Source organism: Ambystoma mexicanum, chromosome 13 (genome assembly GCF_040938575.1).
Source record: "Ambystoma mexicanum isolate Mex_15411 chromosome 13, UKY_AmexF1_1, whole genome shotgun sequence".
In the NCBI taxonomy this organism is placed as follows: Eukaryota; Metazoa; Chordata; class Amphibia; order Caudata; family Ambystomatidae; genus Ambystoma; species Ambystoma mexicanum.
This window is the reverse complement of record NC_090938.1, coordinates 368,077,213-368,099,405: the sequence shown is the minus strand read 5'-3', so window position 1 is coordinate 368,099,405 and position 22,193 is coordinate 368,077,213. Positions and strand designations below refer to the sequence as shown.

The window sequence follows — 22,193 nt, the reverse complement described above, 5'->3', positions numbered from 1 at the left end:
CTGTTCCTTGGTCATTCTCTGCAATTACTAGCACGCCATGATGGATCAGACAGTTAATGGGGTCGCTTCAAAAGGCATGTCTGTCTGTGATTGCGCACAAGGCTCTGTCCTCGACTTCAATGTCAGGGTTTTGTGCATGTTGAGTGTCTTCATTTGGTCGTTGGACTGTTGTCGGTAAGTCTGCACTGTATTCTGATTGATAGCATTCACAATGGTGCATAGGGATGGTTGTGTTAATGATGCAGTTGTAGAGTAGGGATGCAACCAGTTGATGAATGAGGGGCTGTGAGGTAGCTGCACAGGAACCGTGACACCTTTTCCTGGATGTTTTCTTAACCCTGGGATGCAACGCAGATGACCGTATTCAGTGGGCGCATGAAATGCTTGTCATCTCCATTTGCTAGACGACAGCAAGGGGGATCTTTCAATTGTGTATTCCTTGGTGCTAACGGTATTCCTTTAACTCTCTTCCATTGATTGTGGGTCTCCTATCTTTCTTTAATTGTTCCAGGCTTTCTTGTGTTGCTAGAACCTCTCCATCCAGCTTCGGGAAGATGGTGTTTGCAGCTGTTGAATGCACTCCTGTCCCCACACTAGTAGTTTTTTTTTATTTCATTTTTTAAAATGTATTTGATTAAGTTTCAAAACACCACAATCTTAACTGGTTATCATCATTGATACATTATACAGCCTCTTCAAGTGTAACCCCCAACTCTTCCCCCTTCCCCTCTAACAAGACCACAATCAGTTCATTACTTCTACTAGTACCAGGCTCCGTTTATAGGCTACCTTCTTCGTCCGTGGAAGCTTCATCTATCCTTGGGTTGAATAATGGCACCGTGAGCGCCACCCACTGCTGTAAGTCTTCGCTGACCTCTAATTTCTGTTCTCGAAGTGCGTTTTCCCACGCACCTGACTCCGCCACTACCCATTTGCGGAGGTCCTCCCACCACAGTGCCACACTTGGGCTCCTGGTGTCCTTCCACCCCATGGCAATGCGTCTCTTTGCTAATATGTACATCAAGTCCTTTAGCTTGTTCAATGGTTTGTTCTTCCGGCTTTTCGTATATCTACCCAAGATACATGCTACTGGGGTTTGTATGTCTAAGCCAATGTCGGCTTCAGCCAACTTTGCAGCTATCAATGTCCAAAAGGATTGTATTTCCCGACACCCCCAAAAATGTCAGTCATTCCTGCACTTGATTCATTGCATTTAGGGCATTTTGTAACTCTGCCCCCTTGAACCTAGAGATCACCTCCCGTGTGAGGTACGCCCTGTTTGTGATGTAGAACTGAGAACTGTATGAGCTGCAATCTGGCATTCCTGGACACCTTTTTGTGATAGTGGGTTATGGTTTCCCATGGGGTGGCCTCAAATTCTAAGCCCAGTCCGTGTTCCCATTTCACCTTACTTTTAAGCTCTACTTTGGTTGTGCTGCCCAGTAATGTTTCGTAAAGACTCGAGATTTCATGGCCTCCTTCAGCAACATTTAGCATGTTTTCTATAGTTTCATGTTCCGTTGCTTGATTTTTGATGTTGGGCCATCTTGTCAAGAGCCTTTCTACCACTGCTCTGTGAAGCAGGAACTGACCAGCGGGCAGTCCCGTGGTTTCGTGCAGTTCAGCAAAAGTCTGGATCCCTTGGTCATTCATCAGGTCCCCCAATGTGGCTACTCCGAAGGGCTCCCACCTAGTTCTTACTTCTCTTTGTCCCCAGGCTCTACTTGCCATAGTCAATACAATGGGGATCTGGGGAGAGATTGGGTCTGTTACCTTCACTGTCCTACAGACCCGCTTCCAAATTTGGACCCCAAGTTTCACCAAATAGGGGCAATTTTGTGTTGCTCCAGTCGCTGTCCAGAGTAGATCCCTAAGGAGCATTTGCGGATGGCAGGTTGCAGAAGTCGAGTGTCCGTTGTGATCTCATCTGCCACCCATTGCACTTCGCTTCTCAGTTGTCCTGCCAAGTAATACAGTTAAAAATTGTGAATCTGCAGACCTCCCTTTTCATAGGGTCTTTGTAGCACTTGTAATGCGACTTTGTGCCTACCTTCCTGCCAGAGGAAACGCCTGCAGAGCTTATCTAGGTCCATAAAGAACTGTGGGGGAATGTTATATTGAACGTTACTAAAACAGTTTAGCAGTCGGGGCAGTGCCACCATTTTGAGAAGCCCAGCTTTCCCGCCACTGACAACGGTAGTTTACTCCAGAAACCCATTGATTTCTCCAGGCCCTCCCTGGCTTTTATAGTGTACAGAGCATGTTCAGTTTTGGGGTTACGATGGATGATGATTCCTAAGTATTTAAAGGAGGTAGTTTTCCACTGGAAGGCCAGGATCGGGAGCCTCTCAATGTTTTCCTCACCGAGGGCAGCTGCGGGAAAGAGACATGATTTGTCTTTATCTATAAAACCCATCCAGTGCCTCCAGTATATATGGTAGTGTGTGTTTAGGATTATTTAGATAAAGTAGCGTTTTGTCCATGTACATTGACACTAAATGGGTTATTCCATCTATTACTATGCCCCCATTGCCATATTCCTGTCGTAAATATGCGATTATCGGTTCAGTGGCCATAATATATAACATGGGGGAAAGTGGGCAACCTTGTTGTGTGCCCCTGTATAGCTGCCATTTATCAGATGCCATTTATCAGAGTACGTTTTATCCGTGCGCACTCTGGCCATAGGGCCTGTATATATGAGTTTGGTCCATTTTAAAAAAAACTGGTCCAATCCCCATTTTTGTCATGTTGGCATATAGCCAGTTCCATCTGACTGAATCGAATGCTTTAGTGGCGTCCAAGGACGCCACTGTACATTTTCCAGATCTGCCGCTAGTGCTGTATATAACATGGTGTAGTCTGCGCAGGTTTTCGGAAATGGTCCGCCCTGGCACATAACCCGTCTGGTCTTGGTGGATCAGTGAGGGGATCACTTTACACAGTCTCCGCGCCAGAAGTGCTTTCAGAATTTTATTGTCTTGATTTAACATAGATAAGGGTCGGTATGAACCACAATCCTCCCCATCCCTCCCTGGCTTCAGTGGTGGGATAATTACAGCCTCCCTCATAGATGCAGGTAGGGTACCCTCCTCGTATGCTGTGTTATATACTTTGGCTAGGAGTGGTGCCAAAAAGTCATCATATGCTTTTTAAACTCTCCTGGGAGTCCGTCGATTCCAGGGGCTTTCCCGGATGAAAGGGATCTAATGGTAACCAGGACCTCGTCCGGGGTGATGGGCTCATCTAGGGCATCTGCCATTTGCACATCTAGTTTGGGTAGCTTGATGTCCAGTACATCCTCTATTTCGGCATCTGTGGCCGAAGGGGTGCTAGCATAGAGATCCTGTAAAAAGCAGAGAAGATCGAGTTTATTTTGGTTTGTGTATGCACTACCCTGCCCTCCGTGTCACGGACCTGGCATAATGGGCACCCTAGGCGCTTCCCTCTTGTATAGGCAAGCTAATAATTTACCTGGGATTGTCCCCAAGGGCATAGCTCCATTCAATATGTTTTGCGTAGCTACGTTTCCCCAATTTTTCCCAATACGTTAAGCATGCTTGTCTAAGTTCTACTTCTTTTTTCAGGTGTTCATGGTTTGATTTGGTCCCCATTTCCAGTTCTCGCAATTCCCTTTCAGTGTGCTCTAAAGTGTTTTCCAAGGACCTTTGGGCTCCCCCCGTGGCAGCAATCATCTCCCCCCGTATGACAACCTTATATGCTTCCCAAACTGTGCCAACGTGTTGCACGCTATTCTCATTTATCTGCCAGAACTCTTGTGTACTTTTACAGATCTGTTCACGAAAGGCTGTATCTAGCAAGGCCTCACTTCTAAGCCTCCATGTCGGCATGGGGGTGTCTAGCTGCAAATTCTGTTCAGGCAATCAGGAGTGGGGCGTGATCAGACAGAACTCTAGCTAAGTATTGTGTGTCTCCAAACATAACTTGCTGCTCTTCACTCACAAATATATAGTCCAATCTAGTGTGGACAGCATGTGGAGGAGAATAAAATGAATACTATCTGTTTTCAGGATGCTACTCCCTCCATAGGTCTTTTAGCCTGAACTGTTGTGTCAGTGCTGCTAATATTTTGGCAGGCGGGGATGCGCGGGTATGTTTTTCATCTGATCTGTCTTTACGGGGATCTATGGTGCAATTATGATCTCCAACCTATATCAAAATACTATCCCTGTAGGACTGAACCATTTATATAATGATAAAAGAATGAGAGTGGATTTGAAACTAGGTATCCGTGCGCTAGTTATCACTGTTTGGATTATGGCGAAAAATGTGAACTAAGGACTGGTGACAAAAATTTGGTGGCGGCAGCAATCACTCTAATCCCGCCAACCAATCCACTCTGGTTGGTGCTAATAGAGAGGATAAATGAGAATAGGGATGGTGATGCGCTCTACACCATTACAGTAATGCAAAGCAGTAGTGTATATATATGGAAGCCAAACTTATTTGTTTTTTACGTTGCACAACCCGAGGTCACAATTCTGATCATGAGATATATGTATTTTTGTAACATCAGGGCTAATCCATTTGTAATAGATCAGATGGATGTGTCTCTCTTCTTTTTAATTGTGTATTCAGCCTGTATTGGGGCCTGGTTGGCCTGCACCGAGGTCCTCCGTTCTTTGTGTTCAAGCACCAGCACTGATTTTATTCAAACCCCAGTCTTATCTTTTATTTCATCAATAGGGCCTGTACATCATTTAGCCAGCACCACCTGCTTCACATATTGACTGGTAATGGGACTTACCCCACTGCTCATGCTGCTGACTTTTTAGCATATGCCCTTTAATTGTGCCCAATCAACCCAATGGAACCAGGTTTTTTCTTGAGAGATGTCATTTGCGGAATTTTGAATCCGTCCGCCGTTCTTTGCATGCACTGATGCCAGTGGTTGCACCAAACCATCCTTAGGATTCAGTATCTTGTCATTTTGTATTCACAATCACCCGTTGGTCTGTTTAAATATTGCACCCATTGGATTAACTCAAGAATATATTCTATTCACATGACAGGACACGCGCTAGATTGAAACAACACTTTTTACTTTGAGCCTCTAGTTTGAGGGAGATGACACGTACTGACTCATCATCTATTGCTTTGATTAATCCATATCTTATGTGCACTTATCTCTTCATTTCAGCGTTATTGGCTACTTACTTATGGGCGCCACCATAATGCCCCATTCACCTACCATAGCATGAGGTTGTGCTATTAACTTAATTGTTAGCTACGCTTATTCCGGTTTCACTTTGTTTATATGTGACGTCATCTATGCGACGCAACACGTCCTTGTGCTTCCTACGTCACTTCTGTGACGTACGCGGAACTATTTCTTGACTATAGACTGTTACTGGCGCTGCGCACTGTGATAATTCAGCTTCTCAGTACCGTTGCTCGATTTAACGAGTAAGTATTTCCCCGCACGTGTGTTTTTTGCATGGCTTAACTAGATTTAGAGAGCTTCTAGATTCTGCACCTGAAGGCTTGCTTCTTTTACTATTATTTTCTAGGCAATGTACCTGATCTAGCCATTGCGGCTGTTATTCATCCTTCTGACGGTCATCTGTATGACAATTTAGATTTCCTAAGCTGTGTAGTTTCCACGGCCTCCGAATAGGTATGTGACCGTCCGTTTGGATTCATGTTATTGAATTGTTTACTCGGTTACTTAGTCCCTGACAGCAATGTCTTTCAATTATCCAGGAGTCTTCAGATTTTTGTTTAATACAATTGGTGCGCGGTAAGAATATTTCATGTGCCACCCTCTTTTATCTATCCACATGGTCTGCATATTCGGATTGGATACTTATCGTTCACATACATGCTGTCTAATTAATATATTATACAACTATGGTGCCTAATATCTCCATAGCACCTTGGCGCTTTGTTTAGCTTTTCTCTCACCTTTTCCCCTTTGGGTCCCCCTCATGCAATCTTTTCATTTGGCTAGTGCTTGAATCACATGCGGCTTGATTTCGGTGTCCACGCAAACACAGGGTACCCATACAATCAATGTGGTATTACAGCATGATTCCCAACGATTACCATGTCATTTCCTTTTAGCTTGGCACATGCCTTTAAGTGTTTGCTCATTGTGATTTTTTGTTCTTTTTGTTACTGGAACCGCCTGCCCTTCACTCTATACCTGACGTGTGGTATGCGATTCTTTTTTAATTTCCATTTCAATCATTTGTATATTGGTATATTTAATTTCTTCTTTTTTGCTTATTTAATTTTTGTGCTGTGACTTATACCTTGCTCTTCATGTGATTATATGATTACTTGTTTTGAATGTACAATTGAATTTTATTTTCATTACCCAGCCTTGAAGACGACCTGTGTCAAAACACATCTCGGCTGTTTATGTTCTAATTAAAAAATATACACACTACCGTTTATATAATGAGTGAAAAAAAACTGTTGTGTCGTGATTGGGGGCGTAAATGTGTTGATTAGACAGACCTCCTTCCCTTCTATAGTGACATGTCACAAGGCCATCCTACCTTCATCATCAGTTTTCGTGGCAATAGTTTTAAGAGGGATGGTTGGATCTACACATATCACCCTGGCATAAGTGGAATATGTGGAGCCTATCAGTGTGCCTCTCCAAGTTCTGGCTAATTCAGCTTGCTTACTTGAATCCAGGTGGGTCTCCTGTAGCAGGGCGATTCTGACCTTATTCCGCTTTATGTGTGCTTGGATTCGGCGTTGCTTAACGAAACTATTCATTCCTCTGACGTTCCACGTCATAATTCTGATCTTGTCAGCCATAGTGTGTGGAAAACAATGTGTTCCTGTGGGTGGTGCGTCTGGACCCGTCTCGTCTGGTTTTGACAATCAGTGAAGCCTTGGGTGGTCTTGTCTTCGTTCTTCTAGTTCCCCCAACCTGTTGATTAGCTCCCTTCAGCCCTCCCTCCCCCAACTGTGAACTCCCGTGTAACAAAAATTGTCCAACGGGGTAACCCCCGTTATGACTATCCCGTTTCCGCTCCATTCAACCCAATACTGGTCTCCTGGTGCCCTACGGGCGGGTGAACTGCACCCAAGTAACTTCTGGGGCCTTAAAGGTAAGTTGTTGTCCGCTCACTCATTGGGAGCAGACCATCTCCGGCGTCGCTCCTGTGAATGATCAGTGTTGCTGTGCATAGATATGTTTAGTCTGTTATTTGTGTGAACTTGGTCCATTCCATGCGGTTGTCAAACTTGTCCTGTATGTGCTCTCTCCTGGTGGCCCCTAGCGTGCGCTGCGTCCCCCCCCCCACTAGTATTTGTTGATGACAAGAAGGTATCTCCCACTCAGCAAGAAGCAGAAGTGGGCACTGATTTTGCTGAAGAGCCGATGCCTCGCTTCTGTATCCTGATTGTTGGAGTGGATTTTCCCCTATCCCACGTCCTAGCAAATTCTCCACCCGCCTTTTAATCTTGGGAAACCACACTTGTTCCCTCAGCCTTGCCTTTGTTTTAATGATCCCATGGTCGGCTTCATGAGCTAACCATATCACTCGGTCAGTCAGGGCAAGGGGCGGCACTGTGGGAGCACCTTGTAGGAGGAGCCCTTCCACAGATTTGGAAACCTCTCGGAAAATGGTCATGATTGCCTTTAGACATTTTATGAATGCCAGGATTCTATGTGCATCCATTTGGGTATGAATCAGTGGCTTGGGGAGCAGCCTGGATGCATTTATCCTTTGGTGTCTTCTCTGCCATCTCACTGGGTCAGATTGCCTTGGGCAACCTCATGTGCTAATTGGTGCCCTCCACTTTTCTGGCCTCTCTTACATGGGCACCACATGGGTGATATGCAAGGTAGTTTAACCGGGTTGCTAACTCTGGTCTTGAATTCAAGAGTGAAATCCCAGCTTTGCAGCTGTAACAGCCATTTCTTTATCTGGGGGGATGGTGTCCTGGGAGTGGAGCCCCTAAGGATGGGCAGTCATTTCTTGTGATTGACGAAAGGATGTGCACACATGTAAAGGTGGAAGTGTCAGATACCACAATGCACAGCAATGGCCTCCTTCTTGATCTCGAAGTACTTCTGCTCCATCATTGTAAGGGTGCGGGTGGCATAAACAATCACCAAAGGATTACCTGAGCTGCTGATCTGTGTCAGGGCAGCTCCCAGTCTACAGGCGTTGGCGTCCACCGGCAGTTCTGTCGTTCTCTTGATATCAAAGTAAGCCATAGTCATCTCCAAATACCAGGTGGCCTTGGTGTCTTAGAGTGCTGCTTGATGAACCTGGGACACTTCCATGGCATTCTGGAATTTGGTGAGGTTTCTGAGCGTTTCAGTGATAGTGGCTCATTTTAGAATGAAACTTCCACAGTAATTTGCCAGCCCAAGGAAACTGCAGAGATCGGAGACTGATTTTGGCCACTGGGCAGTATTTATGTCATTGCACTTCTTGGGGACGAGTCACATCCCTTGTTGATTGAAGAACTCCAGCGTAGTCCTGGCATAGTCACACCTCTTTCTGTGCACAGTAAGCCCATTGACATGGAGGCAATGGAAAGCCCCTTGCAGGTGGAGGAGGTGCTCATCGTCAGTGATGCTGTACACCAGTATTTTGGTCCTTATTCTGAGAACCTGTGCAGTCAACACCTCGGCCAAAGGCAATACACCAAAGGTCATTCTCTTGTACCATCTGAGATGCGTGCAGAGCACGGTCACTGCCCTGAAGGCTTTTATCTAGTTTTAGCTTCTGGTATCGGTCGAGCTTTGATATGAATCGAGCGCCACTTAGATTGGTGTGTTATCAATTGTGGGTGTGATGTGTCTCTCATTGAATGGCCTTATTTGGCAGACACATGTCAACACATATGCCCACCTGTCTGGGCTGTTTGGATTTCAGTGTTTTTTTCTTGGAGATTCCCCATTCTCTCCAACTTGTCTAGTTTTTCCTCCATCTTGCCACTCACTTGAAAAGGGACACGTCTTTTTTTTAATGCAAACAGGTTCTACGGTAAATTAGTTAAACAGGCTTTCCTGAGACCCCTTTTGCTGGAGAATAGGGATTTGAATTCTGTAAGGAGGTCTTTTAGATCGGATTTGTGCAGCATCAATATGAAATAAATGAGATTTAATGACTTGGTTGCCTTGCAGCTGGAGACTCTTGTGCTATTCTTGCTGTGTGTGATGTCTACAGTGCATACTCGTGTGTGTGGTATGGATTCTTGTTGCCATATGCAAAGATGCATACCTTCGTCTGTTGCAAACAAGGTCAGGGTTTGATAAGGTTGCATTTTTAAACTGGTAGCATGCTTACAGTTGCCCCTGTGTCGATTGCTGCTGATACTTACATGTTGTTTATGTGATCATTGCATTGTGGTGCTTTGGCCCTCTTGCATTCCGACTCTGGGTGTATTTTGTACACGAAGAAGTCGTTGCTTGAGTCGTGTTTGTTGGTTACAGTCTCATGGTTCAACCATTCTCAACTGGACCTCCAGGCCTTCCGCTTTTGCATGGTAGGACGAAGCCTGCATACCTTGGAGACATGATTGAGCTTGTGGCAATTCCGGCAGGCGTATCCCTTGGCTGGGCATTCTTGTAGGTTGTGTGGGCTCGAACCACAATAGGAGCATGTGTCACTGGGGGTGTGCACCCCTTGTTCAGGAAATGACTTGTGGTTACTGTCAGATGGGCGTTATTTGGCTAATTGTGTCAGCCTACTTTACTGAATGGCCTGTGCATGATCTACAAAGTGTGCATGCTTGTCCAGCGGCCTGTTGAACATCTTGTCCATATCACGAATTTGTCCAGATCATGGTTTCATGTCATTTCGAGAATCTTTTGCAGAGAGATGCAGAGTATGTGAATCAGCTGTGTTCAGATCTCTTGGTTTGCATCAACAGTTGCACACGACTTTGCAAGGTGTCATACGCTGGTGTGGAAATCAACAAGTGATTCACCAGGTTTCTGGGTTTCTTGGTGCAGGTCAAACCTTTTCTAACCTGGGTTAATTTGCGGTTAATTAGTGTGTGGAGAAGGATAGTCATCGCAGGTGCCCAGACAATGTCATCACATGTGTCCAGTAGAGAGGTGAACAGGTCTTGGACATCACTGTCAACAAGGTGAAGCAGTGTGGATCTCTTCACACCCAGATCCGTTTCCCTCAATGCCTTAAGTAATTGTTCAGGTGTTCCAGCCTAGGTGTCCGCCTGGAGTCACGGGACATATCAAATGGGTCCTGAGACAAAAGGTTGCTGTTAGCAGTACGAGTTGGAGTCGCGCGTACAAGAGCTGCGGGGTCTGGGCCTCATTACGACCCCGGCGCTAAACCATGGTGCTGTTAGCACCATGGTCCATGCCGGGGTCCGCCATGGTGAATGGCGGAATTACCGCTCCATTGCAAGGTTGGTGGGGCGGTAATTCCCCATTCACCATGGGCCCTTCCCCATTCCCATTTTTGCCCCATAGGGCTCAATGGGAATGGGGAAGGCACTAAGTACGGTGCCGCTACTTTAACGGCTGGTAAAATGAGCCGTTAAGGTCGGGTCCCGCAAAGGGACCTCTTATTAGGCGCTAATAGGTTAACGGCGCCGCAGCCTTTTACGGCACCGTTAACCCATTAGCGCCTGGGTCGTAATGAGGCCCATTGTTTCTGGGGGCTACCTAGGGGGCCAACTTGCTGATTACACTGGAACCGGGTGTGAAATGGTGAGCGCAGTCTTGGCGGGCACGTGGCCTATGGACTGCCTCACCCTATGGAATTGAGGCAGTGGTATCACTATATCATCAAGGGAGGCATGCAGGCAGTGCCACAGCATCACTAACCAATCACAGTATGACCAGCGTGCATGTTCCAAGAAAGCCTTCAATGACGACGAGAAGTGTCCTCTGGTGCTGTGAACTCGATGGCATAGTGCAGCAGAGAGCACTGCTCAATGTGCAGCGATGCCTCTGAACAGGATGCAGAGAGGGCGCATCGGCGGTAGGTGCCCAGTTTGTCACTAGTTGTTATGTGGTTATAGAGCACATGTGGGAGGCTGAGGAGCCTGACATAAGGAAGACACGCAGACCTATTACATGCTCATCCGCTGTTTGGGAGCAGGGGGCGGGGGGGAATTCTTAATTTGGCTGAGCAGTGACTTCAGATGTCACATGCTCATGATATGCGCATGTGTATGATATTAAAAGTGCTATAAGAACAAATACCATAAGGAGATCAGGACTGACCCCTCCCTAAATGGTCTCTGGTTGGTTGTAGGGCAGGGCAGAGAGACTGTGGCCTTGCGGTTTGGGCTGCATTGCTCCCACTTTTGGCAGGATCAAAACTGATTTACAAGAGGTGGGATCCCTTCGTCAATGGTGCACACAGACTAAAGAACGATGGTATGGTTGATTGCCCAGAGCAATGCTAGTGTTTATGATTAATTCAGACCCCTCCGTCCATCACTTAATGGTTTTACAATGCTTGCACTCAACTGGAGGCATTGCATTATGCCTGTTGTGTTGCTGCTTTCGCCTGCGGATAATGTGAATGTGCAAGCTTCCACACGCTAGCACAGACCCATGCCCACCCACAAATCACCAGAATCCCCCCAAAAGCACCCGCACAACCCATCTCAAAGTACCCACCAGCCATAGTCTCTGGTCACACTCGCCCCTGAAGTACCGACTGGGGTGATCCTCGCACCCCACCCCTCCCCTGAAGTAAAAATATGAATAACATTTCTACAGAACATCCATCCGACATCTCACACGCAACAGCCTCAGACCCTCCCACCCCCGAAGTAACACTAGCTCGTCTCACTTTAAAGGTGACTTGTCGAGGTCGCCCGTGCCTGCGCGGAGAGATGTTTAATTATTGATATTAAGGGTGTAGTTGATCATGAATGTCCAAGATAGCATGTAAAATATCCCAGGAATAAAGTTCTGAAAAGGTGTTCGTGGGAAGACTCCTGGTGACCTGCCCAGACCCAATCTTCAAACGATGCACAAATCCAGGGAGACCTGCATCCAGCGCCCCATACATGCCAACGTGGCTTATTTAATTTGCAAGATAGGCGTCTAGTACAAGTATATACTTCTCTTTGCATTCTGGGATTGTGTTGTAGCTTGGATGATCAGTGTGACTGTGTGAGTGCAGGGCCTCATGTAATGGTGAGGTGGAGCCTGGACTGTCGGAGGCTTGGGAGTTCCAGAGAGTGACGGTTGGGACTTGGAGTAGGGCAGGGAACCAGGACAGATGCTTATGACTTTCTCTCCTACGTTCATGAACTATGACTATGTAACTATGCAAATAAAGCATATTCTGTTCGTACTTACCAGGGTCAGCCTGGTTCCTGCTCTATGTCATCTCTGATCCAGGCACATCTTGCAGGAGGCAAGATACTACAGATTGCAATCCAAGATTTTCCCATTATAAATTGAGGACTAGACTACAGTCTGCCGAATGGAATCGGGACCTTTGGCATATATGGCATTTTCTGCAGGCCTTTCTCAGTCCCTGCTTGTCCCTGCCCATAGAGATAAAGGGTGTGGGAGGCATGACACACTGCTGTAAAGGTGTCCCTGCTGGCACAGTGCAGACCTGCAATGCCAGATGGTGCCCACCACTTGCACCACCACCTGCCCTGAAGACCTTTGTGGAGGAACCCATGACCCCCATCTAAAGCACTTCCCCCTCAAGGCGCCCGTGAAGCAACCAAGGCACTCACACACTCCTTTGTGAAGCACCCATCAGATGCATCTGCCGCTCAAGCACATATTAGGTACATCCACAAAGCACCCGACAGAGGCACCCTTTCCCCCCTATGTACCAGGCAGAGGCACTTGCAACATGCCTTGTCAAAATATAATACACAACAGAGTGGCACATCTGCATCCCCCCTCCTTGATGAACCTGTAGAGGCAACCTCAAATCTCACCCTCCCCACACCAAAGCAAAGCACCTGGCAGTGGCACCCTCAGCCTACGCTTCCCACCCCCAACACTAGAGCAGCAAGCAGCTAAGCAGAGCTTATTAGCATCATATCATTTGATTGTCAAGTCATATTGCAGCGCCTAGTTATCTGCCCAGATAATTGATTTACTTAAAAGGAGTTACTAAATGGGATTAACCCAACCAATTTATTAATGCTATTTATTCATTAATTGATATAATTAATGCTGCTATTTCAAACTGTGTGCATATGACTTGCTGACATTGCCTAGAAAGTGAGATGTTGTGTAGACCTTGTTGTATGTCCCCACATGCACGACTGCAATATGGGCGAGCCCTCCCACCACCTTTAACATCTCTGCTCCTGTTTCAGAACCACTTCTTCCACCAATCCTCACCTTGGTCCCCTATGATGGCCGGGTCTCCGATGGAGACACCATTACGTTGCACTGTCTGCTGCCCACCCAGCATGTGAATCTGACGGCAAGCTTCATCGTGGGACCTGGCGAAGTCCTTCACAGTGCTTCATCAAACGTCACGGAGGCGTCGTTTTCATTCCAAGTGAACCAAGCACGGGATTCGGGTGAAAGGAACTATTCATGTTTCTTTGAGGCGGATGTGAGAGGGCGCAGGCTGCGTTCTCCCACTAGCAGGGGGCTGCAGGTCGTACTTCAAGGTGAGCAGACTTATCACAACTCCCTGTTAGCTGCGAACTAGAAAAGACAGCACTGACCCCTGGAAGGAAAGAGAAGGCATATGTTTAAAGTAAAATGTCTTGGGTGTCAAATGGCCCAAGGATGGCGCTTGGGATTCACTCTGTTTGGGATAATTATATGTTATTAAATAGAACGGTCTTACTTGTTCCACTGCCACATATATAAATAAATACACATGTTCATTACCTAGTACAAGCCACTGGTTTTATTGTCCTATTGGGTGGAGTGCTAGTGCCATCAGTAATCCAAAGCTATTGGCATAGGAGTAAAGATAGGAAGGAGATGAGATGTGATGAGTAACACACTGCATGTGGGTGTTGTTTTTTTAACCTACTGTGACAACTTCCCTTGCCTTGTTCTGGGACCCAGAAAGTGGGGATCCAGGGATCCGGATGCCACGCTGAGTCAATGGATATTGGGCCTAAGGTAGCATGGGAAGGATCCCTGAGTCACCAGCCTTGGTCCCTGCCACATGACAAGGGAGAGTCAGAGTGGCGCCCCTCACACCAGCACTGGGGGGGCAGAACTTTCCCATTCCCAGTGTCCCACAGAGGGATCCAGTCCAAAGGAGCTTTGGTTTTAAGGGAGAAAGTGTCCATGCACCTGCAGGTAGTAGTGAGTGTTGCCACCTCCCTTGGCACACGAAAGAGCTCTTTTCTGACACTCTAGGGGAGCTGCAGAATTTTGGATGCAATATTGTAGTTTGTAGACTCCTGAATATTGAGAATTCAGCATTGGAAGGAACATTTCAGCTGCATTGTTTCCTGTCAAGGGGTTCTCTCGCTGTGGGTCCTTAATTTCTTATTTGCTGAACGCCCAGTGACACAAAATATCATCCATATTTACCCAATGTGTTCCCAGCTAAGTATACACATACTGGAAACACCAAGGAGCTCAGTGCAGTGTAGACACCGCCTGGGGATGGGCAGGGAAGTAAGAGTTCAAAAAAGAATTGGCGACTGGCCCAATTGTACACTTGGTGCAGGTCCTTGACCCCAAAATCAATCATAGATGCAGATCCTCACTAGGAGACCCACCCAGGGGGAAGAATGGATCAAACTATTAAAAAAGACCCAGATTCGGTCAGGCACTGTGAGTTATAGGAGCAGCAGGATCCAGTTTGGAGTAGGGAGGGGATTGGTGTGTGGCAGGCTGGAGAAAAGGATGATGGAGAGAAGTACAGCAGTGGAGAGCAGGAAGAGGTTGAGACAGCTAAGAGGGTCAAGGGGTAGGTAGTAACATCAGAGGGTGAGAATGAACGTGAACAGAAGGATTGCTGGGAGTCACAGCAGTGAAGTAGGGAGAGATGACATCTGATGATATGATATGGCATTTATAACGCGCCTAAACACAAGTGCTTCAAGGCGCAACGAGGCATGGGAGAGAGGGAAGGAAGATGTGGTTACCTGAAAGAAGATAATAATAAGAGTGAGAAAGAGAAAAGGAGGTGGTAATAAGGGCTGTTAGTACAAAGAATCCCTATGTATTCTGCCTGCTTTTTGCAGTTGTAAAGAACAGAAATTCGGCATTACCCAAATTGAACTTTTACAATTGACCTTTTGTCCTAATTGACCTAATTATAGTGGTCCTAATTGACCTTCTGCAGAATTGACCTTTATATTATTTTATATATGTATTGGGTTGGTTTTGGATTCTAAATAATATAAGGGGATTGGGTGGGGGGTTGCAGGGATTCTTTGGATTGGGTGGAGGGTTGTGGGGGTTTTCCCCCACATATACGTCCTAATTGACCTTTTAAATTAGGTCATTTCTCCAGAGGTCAATTCTTCCGAGGTCAATTGTGAAAAGGTAATTTAGTATACATCCAGAAATTCATAGCGATTCAAGTCTCTCCACCCACATCAAAATCCAATGTGGCTGAAGACGTAGACGATTTATGTTGTAATGTGGGTTCCTGGGATCACAGAAGATGCTAGACTTGTGCTTTCAAGTAAGGAGCTTAAATGTCATTAGTACGTCACACGCAAGCTATATACATTAAGGCACGAACACCTTCCAGGTAAGTCAAAAGGATAACATTGATAGACCACTGGCCATCCAAACCCTAACCAGCCCCAGATGCAACTGCCTCTCACCAGAGCCTTCTTTCAGATCGCCCATACCATTCCACTGTGACACACACATAACATTCTTCTGTGACCCACGCTACTCTGATATCACCAACATGTCAGCCTCCAAATACATTCAACTACAATGCTTCTCCCTCCGTTAATCATCAGCACATTCATCACAACGTTACAACCATGAAAAGAACCCAGACATGACACTAGCCTAAAACAACCTTCTTTTTTTTTTTTTTTTTTTTTTTTATTGTTTTTAGTTAAAATTAATCAACTTTACAATTTATTTCTCAATACAAATGCGAAAAACATGATTATAACAATAATAGTTCATTAAAAATGAGTTTAGATAACAAAAGGGAGCCAATTCACGTCAACAGCATCAAATATGCTCAAATTGACCAGATTAACGTGACATCTACTTTACATAAAAACATTTACTTAAAAGTCCACTTCATTTAGATTTTCTTTTTCAGCGTCAACAGATGTATGATTTCTATCAAAATTCATTATTTCATTCCTTGTCTTTATCTTGTATTCTCAGCTCCTCTAAGCTATTTAGAAAATTTAAGGCTCCCATTCTTAGCCGTATAGAAAGTCCACCAACTATCATTTTCCATAGCGTGTCATGTGACAGGTTTATGTGTTCTTTTACCGCTGGTTTTAAAAATTTGACCCTTTGGTTGCAAAGTTCACTGCAGTCAACCAGAAGGTGGCGTAGGGTTTCTGTTTGTGATGTAATTTTACAGAACCTGCAGCCTTTTTCTGTTGTTGGAATTTTTTTCCTTTTTGCTAAAACCTCTTGTGTTGACCACAGATTAAATCTTAATCTCATAAACTCTTTTCTGTGTTGTAGAGATGGGCTTTTTAGTAGATATGGTTCAGCCAGTGTATATTTTTTATGTATAAACACCATTCCATCAAAATCATTATATTTTAAACACGTATTTCTATTTCTACCCCAGTCCCACTGGAATAGTTTAGTCTTGACTGCGTTAGGATTTTCAATTAATAGCTTCAATGTAACATCGGCATAAGCCATTGCATTTATGACCTCCTTACGCCAGCCTTGTGCAAAGGTGTCATCTGAGCAGAGTATGTGCTGCGCCAAAACTCCTATGAGCATGTTTGAGTTAGTTGCTAAAATGCACTTCCTGCTTAAAGATATTAGGTACCACAAATAGCGCGCATAAATGGAAATTAGACCCAGTTCATTTCTGATTAACGCTATTGGAGTGCAATTTGGTAAATTTAAAACGCTCTTCCAAAATTTTGATTCAAATTTAGTCCATAAACTTTCATGTAGGGTTGGTAGAGTTTCAGCTCCATACAATAGTATCGGTGTTACTTTTTGTTTGAAATATGTCAGGATTGGTGAAATTGAGAACTTCCCATATTTAGCTTGGATTATTTTGGCCTGCGAGATTAGCATATCAAGTTTGTTCGACCATTTTGATATTTGTGCTTCATGGGTAGCTCCTGTAATTATCGTCCCCAGGTACGTATATTGTTGTACTTTTTCCAATTTTTGTTTCTGTATTGTCCATATGTAGTTCCTGTTTTTTTGCAATAATGGTTTATATACCATAACTTTGGTTTTTTCCAAATTAACCACTAATAAGTTTTCTGTTACATATGTGGATAGTGCGTCCAGCAATTTCTGTAGTCCCACAGGTGTTTTTGACAAAAGTATCAAATCATCGGCATATAGCAAAGCCGGGATGCATTGTTGACTATTTTAGGTGCATCAACCTTCAATACTCTTCAATACTCCCCCTTCCGTAACATAAACACACTCACCTAAAACACTGCAGAATACACATGACACTATCCACAACACTCTCACCCCACACTGAAAAGGAAACAGGAGAGGCCACCGGGGGCGAGTGTATGGCAGCTGCCAAAATGTCACGCTCCATTCCCATTGGGTTAAGAGCGGACTGAGCCCCCGTTTCTGAACCTCCCCAGCAGGCAAACTGTTGTATATGTGTGAGATGTTGACATGGGGACCACCTCGGTGAAATCCTTTAACCCGATACCCAAGGGTTCCGGAGAAATCGGGCCCAGCATTGTGGCCTGGTTTGCTGGGTGAAGAGCAGTAATGGACCTGGTGTTCCCACACTGTGTGGTGGAGGTGACGGGCCCTGGGCAGTGGTTTCACCCCGGGGCAGCTGACGCAGAGGAGTGCGGAGCATGTGGGGAGCTGCAGTGCTGGCCTGGGGAGCAGGAGCTCAGCCGTGACTGACGGCACTTGTCCTGTGTGCCTGCGCCAAGTAAGCACATAAAAGAAAGCAGAGCGGGGCCAGAGGGGACCGGACCGTCCCAGGCATGTCCAGGTGAGAGAAGAGGTGGGATCCACTCCAACTCCCACGTGGGATTTCATACTTCATCCGGTGAGCCGCAGCGTTATCCTGCTTCGGGGGCCCAGAAGACAGGAGCTTCACCACGGCTGCCAACCCTAGTCCTGTGTGCCGGTGCCAAGTAGGCACATAAAAGAAAGCAGAGCTGGGGCCCAGATTGTCCCTGGTGCCGCTGTTGGGGAGTGTGGTCCCCCCAGGTGAGAGGAGAGGTGGGCTCTGATCCACCTCCCATGTGGGTTTATATTTTGAAAAAGTGGAGAAGCAGGAGGGGAGCGGTGTCCTCGCCGCAACGTGAAGTGGATCAGTGGGTTTGTGCCTCCTCCACCCATTACCACTGCGGTGTGAAGCTGGGGTTGAGGAGCCCACCCTTGGAGGGACTCAGTGTGATACTGGAGGCGGGCAAGGGGGATTCCTTTGGGCCAAAGAGGCAGTGTGGACTGGACGTTGGTGAAGAACGTGACCAGGGAAGGTGGAGGAGGCCTCTGGCAGACAGGCTACTGGGTGAGGTGACCGGCCCGTATACTTGAACGGTGGTGATGATCCCCGGAGGGAGTGTTGGCCTGATATAAAGGCCTGATAGGTCGGTGAGATCCAGTGGATGGATTGGAAGGGCGCCCTGGGCAGATTTGAATTCGGGGAAGATGGACAGCATCTGAGGGAGCAGGACATGGACACAGGGAAGAAGCAGTGCAACATGGCAGGAGTGCCTGAAGATGCGTGGTCCACAAATAAAGATATTGCTGCATTGATGGAGGAGATCAGAGGAATCCGGGCAGATCTGGGGGTTAAACTGGATGCACTGGACTAATGTGTAGACAAACTGGATGACAGACTACAGAATGTGGAGAATAATCAGTTCTCATTGGACACAAAGGAGGTTCAAGTTGATATGATACTTTCTGTGCTTGAAAAGAGAGAACCCTCAAAATGGGTGATTTTGAAACCCATGAGCGGCGGAATAATTTGCTGTTTTTTGGTTTTCCTGAAAAGGAGGGGGACATTGAAAGAGACCTGAAGAGATCGGTGTACGAGGTTGTTAAACTGATCTTTGGCAGTGACACCACTGCTGAACCCATGATAGACAGAGTACATTGGGCTAGTGTTAAAGGCCTGAGGTCCATCCTGGTGAGGTTTCACTACTTCGAGGAGATGATGCATATTCTTGAGAAAGCAAAAAGAGAGGGCCGGTTTTGTTGGGATCGGCCCAAATATCCATCTTTCAGGACCTCTCAGCCCTCGCGTTGGCAGGAAGAAGTATGTGTGGCCCCCTTACCAAGTGGTTGAGCGAAAAGGATGTCAGATATCGTTGGGGGTTTCCCTTCTCTAGGACATTTGAGTATGAAGGTCACAAGTACAGACTGGTCGCGGAGAACGATATTCAAAGAGTCAGAGATGAACTCATGGGTGTGTTGGAGGGGCAAGAAGTGGAAGGTTTGGGACGAAGCTCGCTCAGTTGAGAGGAAAACAGGCGACGCACTGTCAGCGGCGTGAGGAAGTTCCTATAACTGATCACCCCCCTAGGGGCAACTCTTGACATTGACACAAAATTTAAGACATGACAAAGCGAGGATGGCTGAGCCCTGATGGTTTCGGGTCTTTTGATGGGGGCCCTATTAACACATGCAACGATTCATGCTCCCAGTCAGGGGCAGATTCGATTTGTGAAGGCAATGCAGAGAAAAGTGATGTGTACCAGTGAGGGTCAGCTGATTCTCGGAGTGGATTTCAATGCATGGGCAGACCCTCTGTTGGATAGATCAACCCGGGGTATGGTAGGTGGGGGGGCCCCGGGACAGGGGGTGGGGGACTGCAGGTCTGCCTTGAGTTTTATGATTTGAAGGATGAATGGAGGGTTCTCCATCCGCAGGAAAAGGGGTTCACCTTTTACTCCCCACCGCATGGCACATATACACATATTGATTATTTCTGCACCTCTCGGTACATGTGGGATAGGAAAGTAAGTTGCCAGATTCTTCAGATTCGTTGGACAGACCATGATTTGGTGCTGATGAATCTCGTAGTAGTGGGCTTGATGGAGGGGCATTCCCTGTAGGGGTGTAATTAATGTATCTGGAAGGAGCGGCCTTTTTGGGACGAATTCGAGGGGCTATTAAAGATTTTTTTTAGATTAATGACACTGGGGAGGTGGACCTTTGCACGGGTTGGGATGTGGCTAAGGTGACATGGTAGGGTCTGTTGATCAGGGAGGGGGTGAGGCGCAAGAGGGAGAGGACCATCTTAGAGAACGGATTACGGAAATCAATTGGGGCACTGGAGAGGAGAATTCTGACTTTGGTGGTAGGGTTTGGGCAATTGGTTGAGGACGTATGGGTAAGAGGAAAGAACTGCATTTGCTGGAGGAGGGTGCGATAGTGAGAAAGTTTCAATTTTTGCTGCAGCAGTATTACGAGAAGGGAGACAAGGCTGATGCACTGTTGGCGGCCCGCCTTCTGGGTCAGAAAGCAGATAGATGGGTATCTCCGGTGAAGAGGTCAGATGGGAATGTGGTGTGAAGGCAGAGGAGGTGGCACAGGGGTTTGCCTCCTTTTACGGAATCCTGTACGCCACAGAGGGGGAGGTGGATGCTGAGGGGAGGAGGGCTTACCTTGCGGGGATCTCGCTACAGGTCCTGACACAAGAGGAGGCGGCGCCTATTGAAGGTCCTATAACGGAGGAGGAAGAAGCGCTGGCCGTGGGTCGCCTGCAATTGTGGAAGGCTATGGGAGAGGATGCCTACACGTCTGAGTTTTATAGGACCTTTGGGTCTATGCTGGTGCCAGACATGGTGAAATTGTTCAACAATATTCTAACATCCGGTGGGCTCTGGGGTCATTTGGGCGGGCTCTCATCTTGGTGTTACCCAAAGAGGGCAGGGTTATTTCCCTGTGTGGCTCATATAGACCCATTTCCCTCCTCAATGTTGATGCTAAGATCTTTACACAGCTTATGGCGACGCAACTGGAAGGGCATATGCCTATACTGGTACACTCGTATCAAGTGGGTTTTATAAAGGGACGACAGAGGGTGGACACAATGAGAAAAACACTACATTTATTTGATTGGGTGCAAAATAAGGAGGGAAATCTCATGTTATTGTCGATAGACGTGGAGAAGGCGCTTGACAGAGTTGATTGGGCCTTCTTGGGGGCAATGTTGTGCACATGTGGACTGGGCCCTAAGATCCGTAGGGGAATTTTGGCTTTGTGTTCGGGCCCCCGCACATGTGTAGCAGTGAATGCGAGGTGCTCTAGATGGTTTGATCTGGCCAAGGATACGAGACAGGGGTGTCCCCTTTCCCCGCTTCTTTTCACCTTATCAATGGAGCCATTGGGCCAGAAATTAAGGGAAGACGCACGGGTGGAAGGTAGAAGAATGGGTGAGTGAGAATATAAACTAGATTTATGTGCGGACAATATTTTATTACATATTTGGAACACGTTGCTCTTGGTCCCGGCAGTGGTCGAGTTGATTGAGCAGTTTGGGGGTTAATAAGGGCAAGTTGACTTTATTCCCAATGGGCCATTTTGACAAGTGAGAATAGATTAAGGTTCAACCATATAGGGTTGGAGCTGGCAGAGAGCACCTTGCGGTACCTGGAGGTGAACCTTACAAGGGACTTGGAAGGGTTATATGAGGCCAACTATCCACCCCTCTTGGGGTGGTTATATGATGACATGACCAAGTGGGATAAGCTAACTATGTCGTGGATGGGCCGTTCAAATGCGGTGAAGATAAACCTCCTCCTGAGGTTGTTGTACCTATTTCAGTAGTTGTCCCCGATTCCATGTTCAAGGAAATAAAGAGACGCGCCTTGAAGTTCTTATGAGAGGGGAAAAGGGCAATGGTGGCATATTACGTGTTGGTACTGCCAAAGGAAAAGGGGTGTGTGGGTCTCCCAGACCTCCAGTTATATTATAAAACCGCACATATTCATGTGGTGTTATCACCCCTGAGGGAACAGGTGCAATATCAGTGGATGGGCATGGATAACCACTTTCTTCAACCACGTACGTTGGGGGGAGTGGCTCTGGGCACCAAAGGAGGAGATCCCTCGGAGGATACAGGAACACCCCATACTGGGCACTGTTTGGAAAGTATGGTTCAAGGGTACAGATATGAAAGGAGTGATCACTT

The 22,193-nt window shown here is 46.5% G+C and overlaps 1 protein-coding gene across 2 annotated transcripts in view; it reads left to right on the top strand.

The window, feature by feature from the left end:
* LOC138521220 (Fc receptor-like protein 5) overlaps positions 1 to 22,193 on the top strand; it is a 317,958-nt gene that overhangs the window by 206,521 nt on the left and 89,244 nt on the right. For both annotated transcript variants that reach the window (XM_069633890.1, XM_069633889.1), the window contains exon 7: positions 13,276 to 13,578. In XM_069633890.1, coding sequence (XP_069489991.1) covers positions 13,276 to 13,578 — 303 coding nt within the window. The remainder of the gene's footprint in view (positions 1 to 13,275; positions 13,579 to 22,193) is intronic.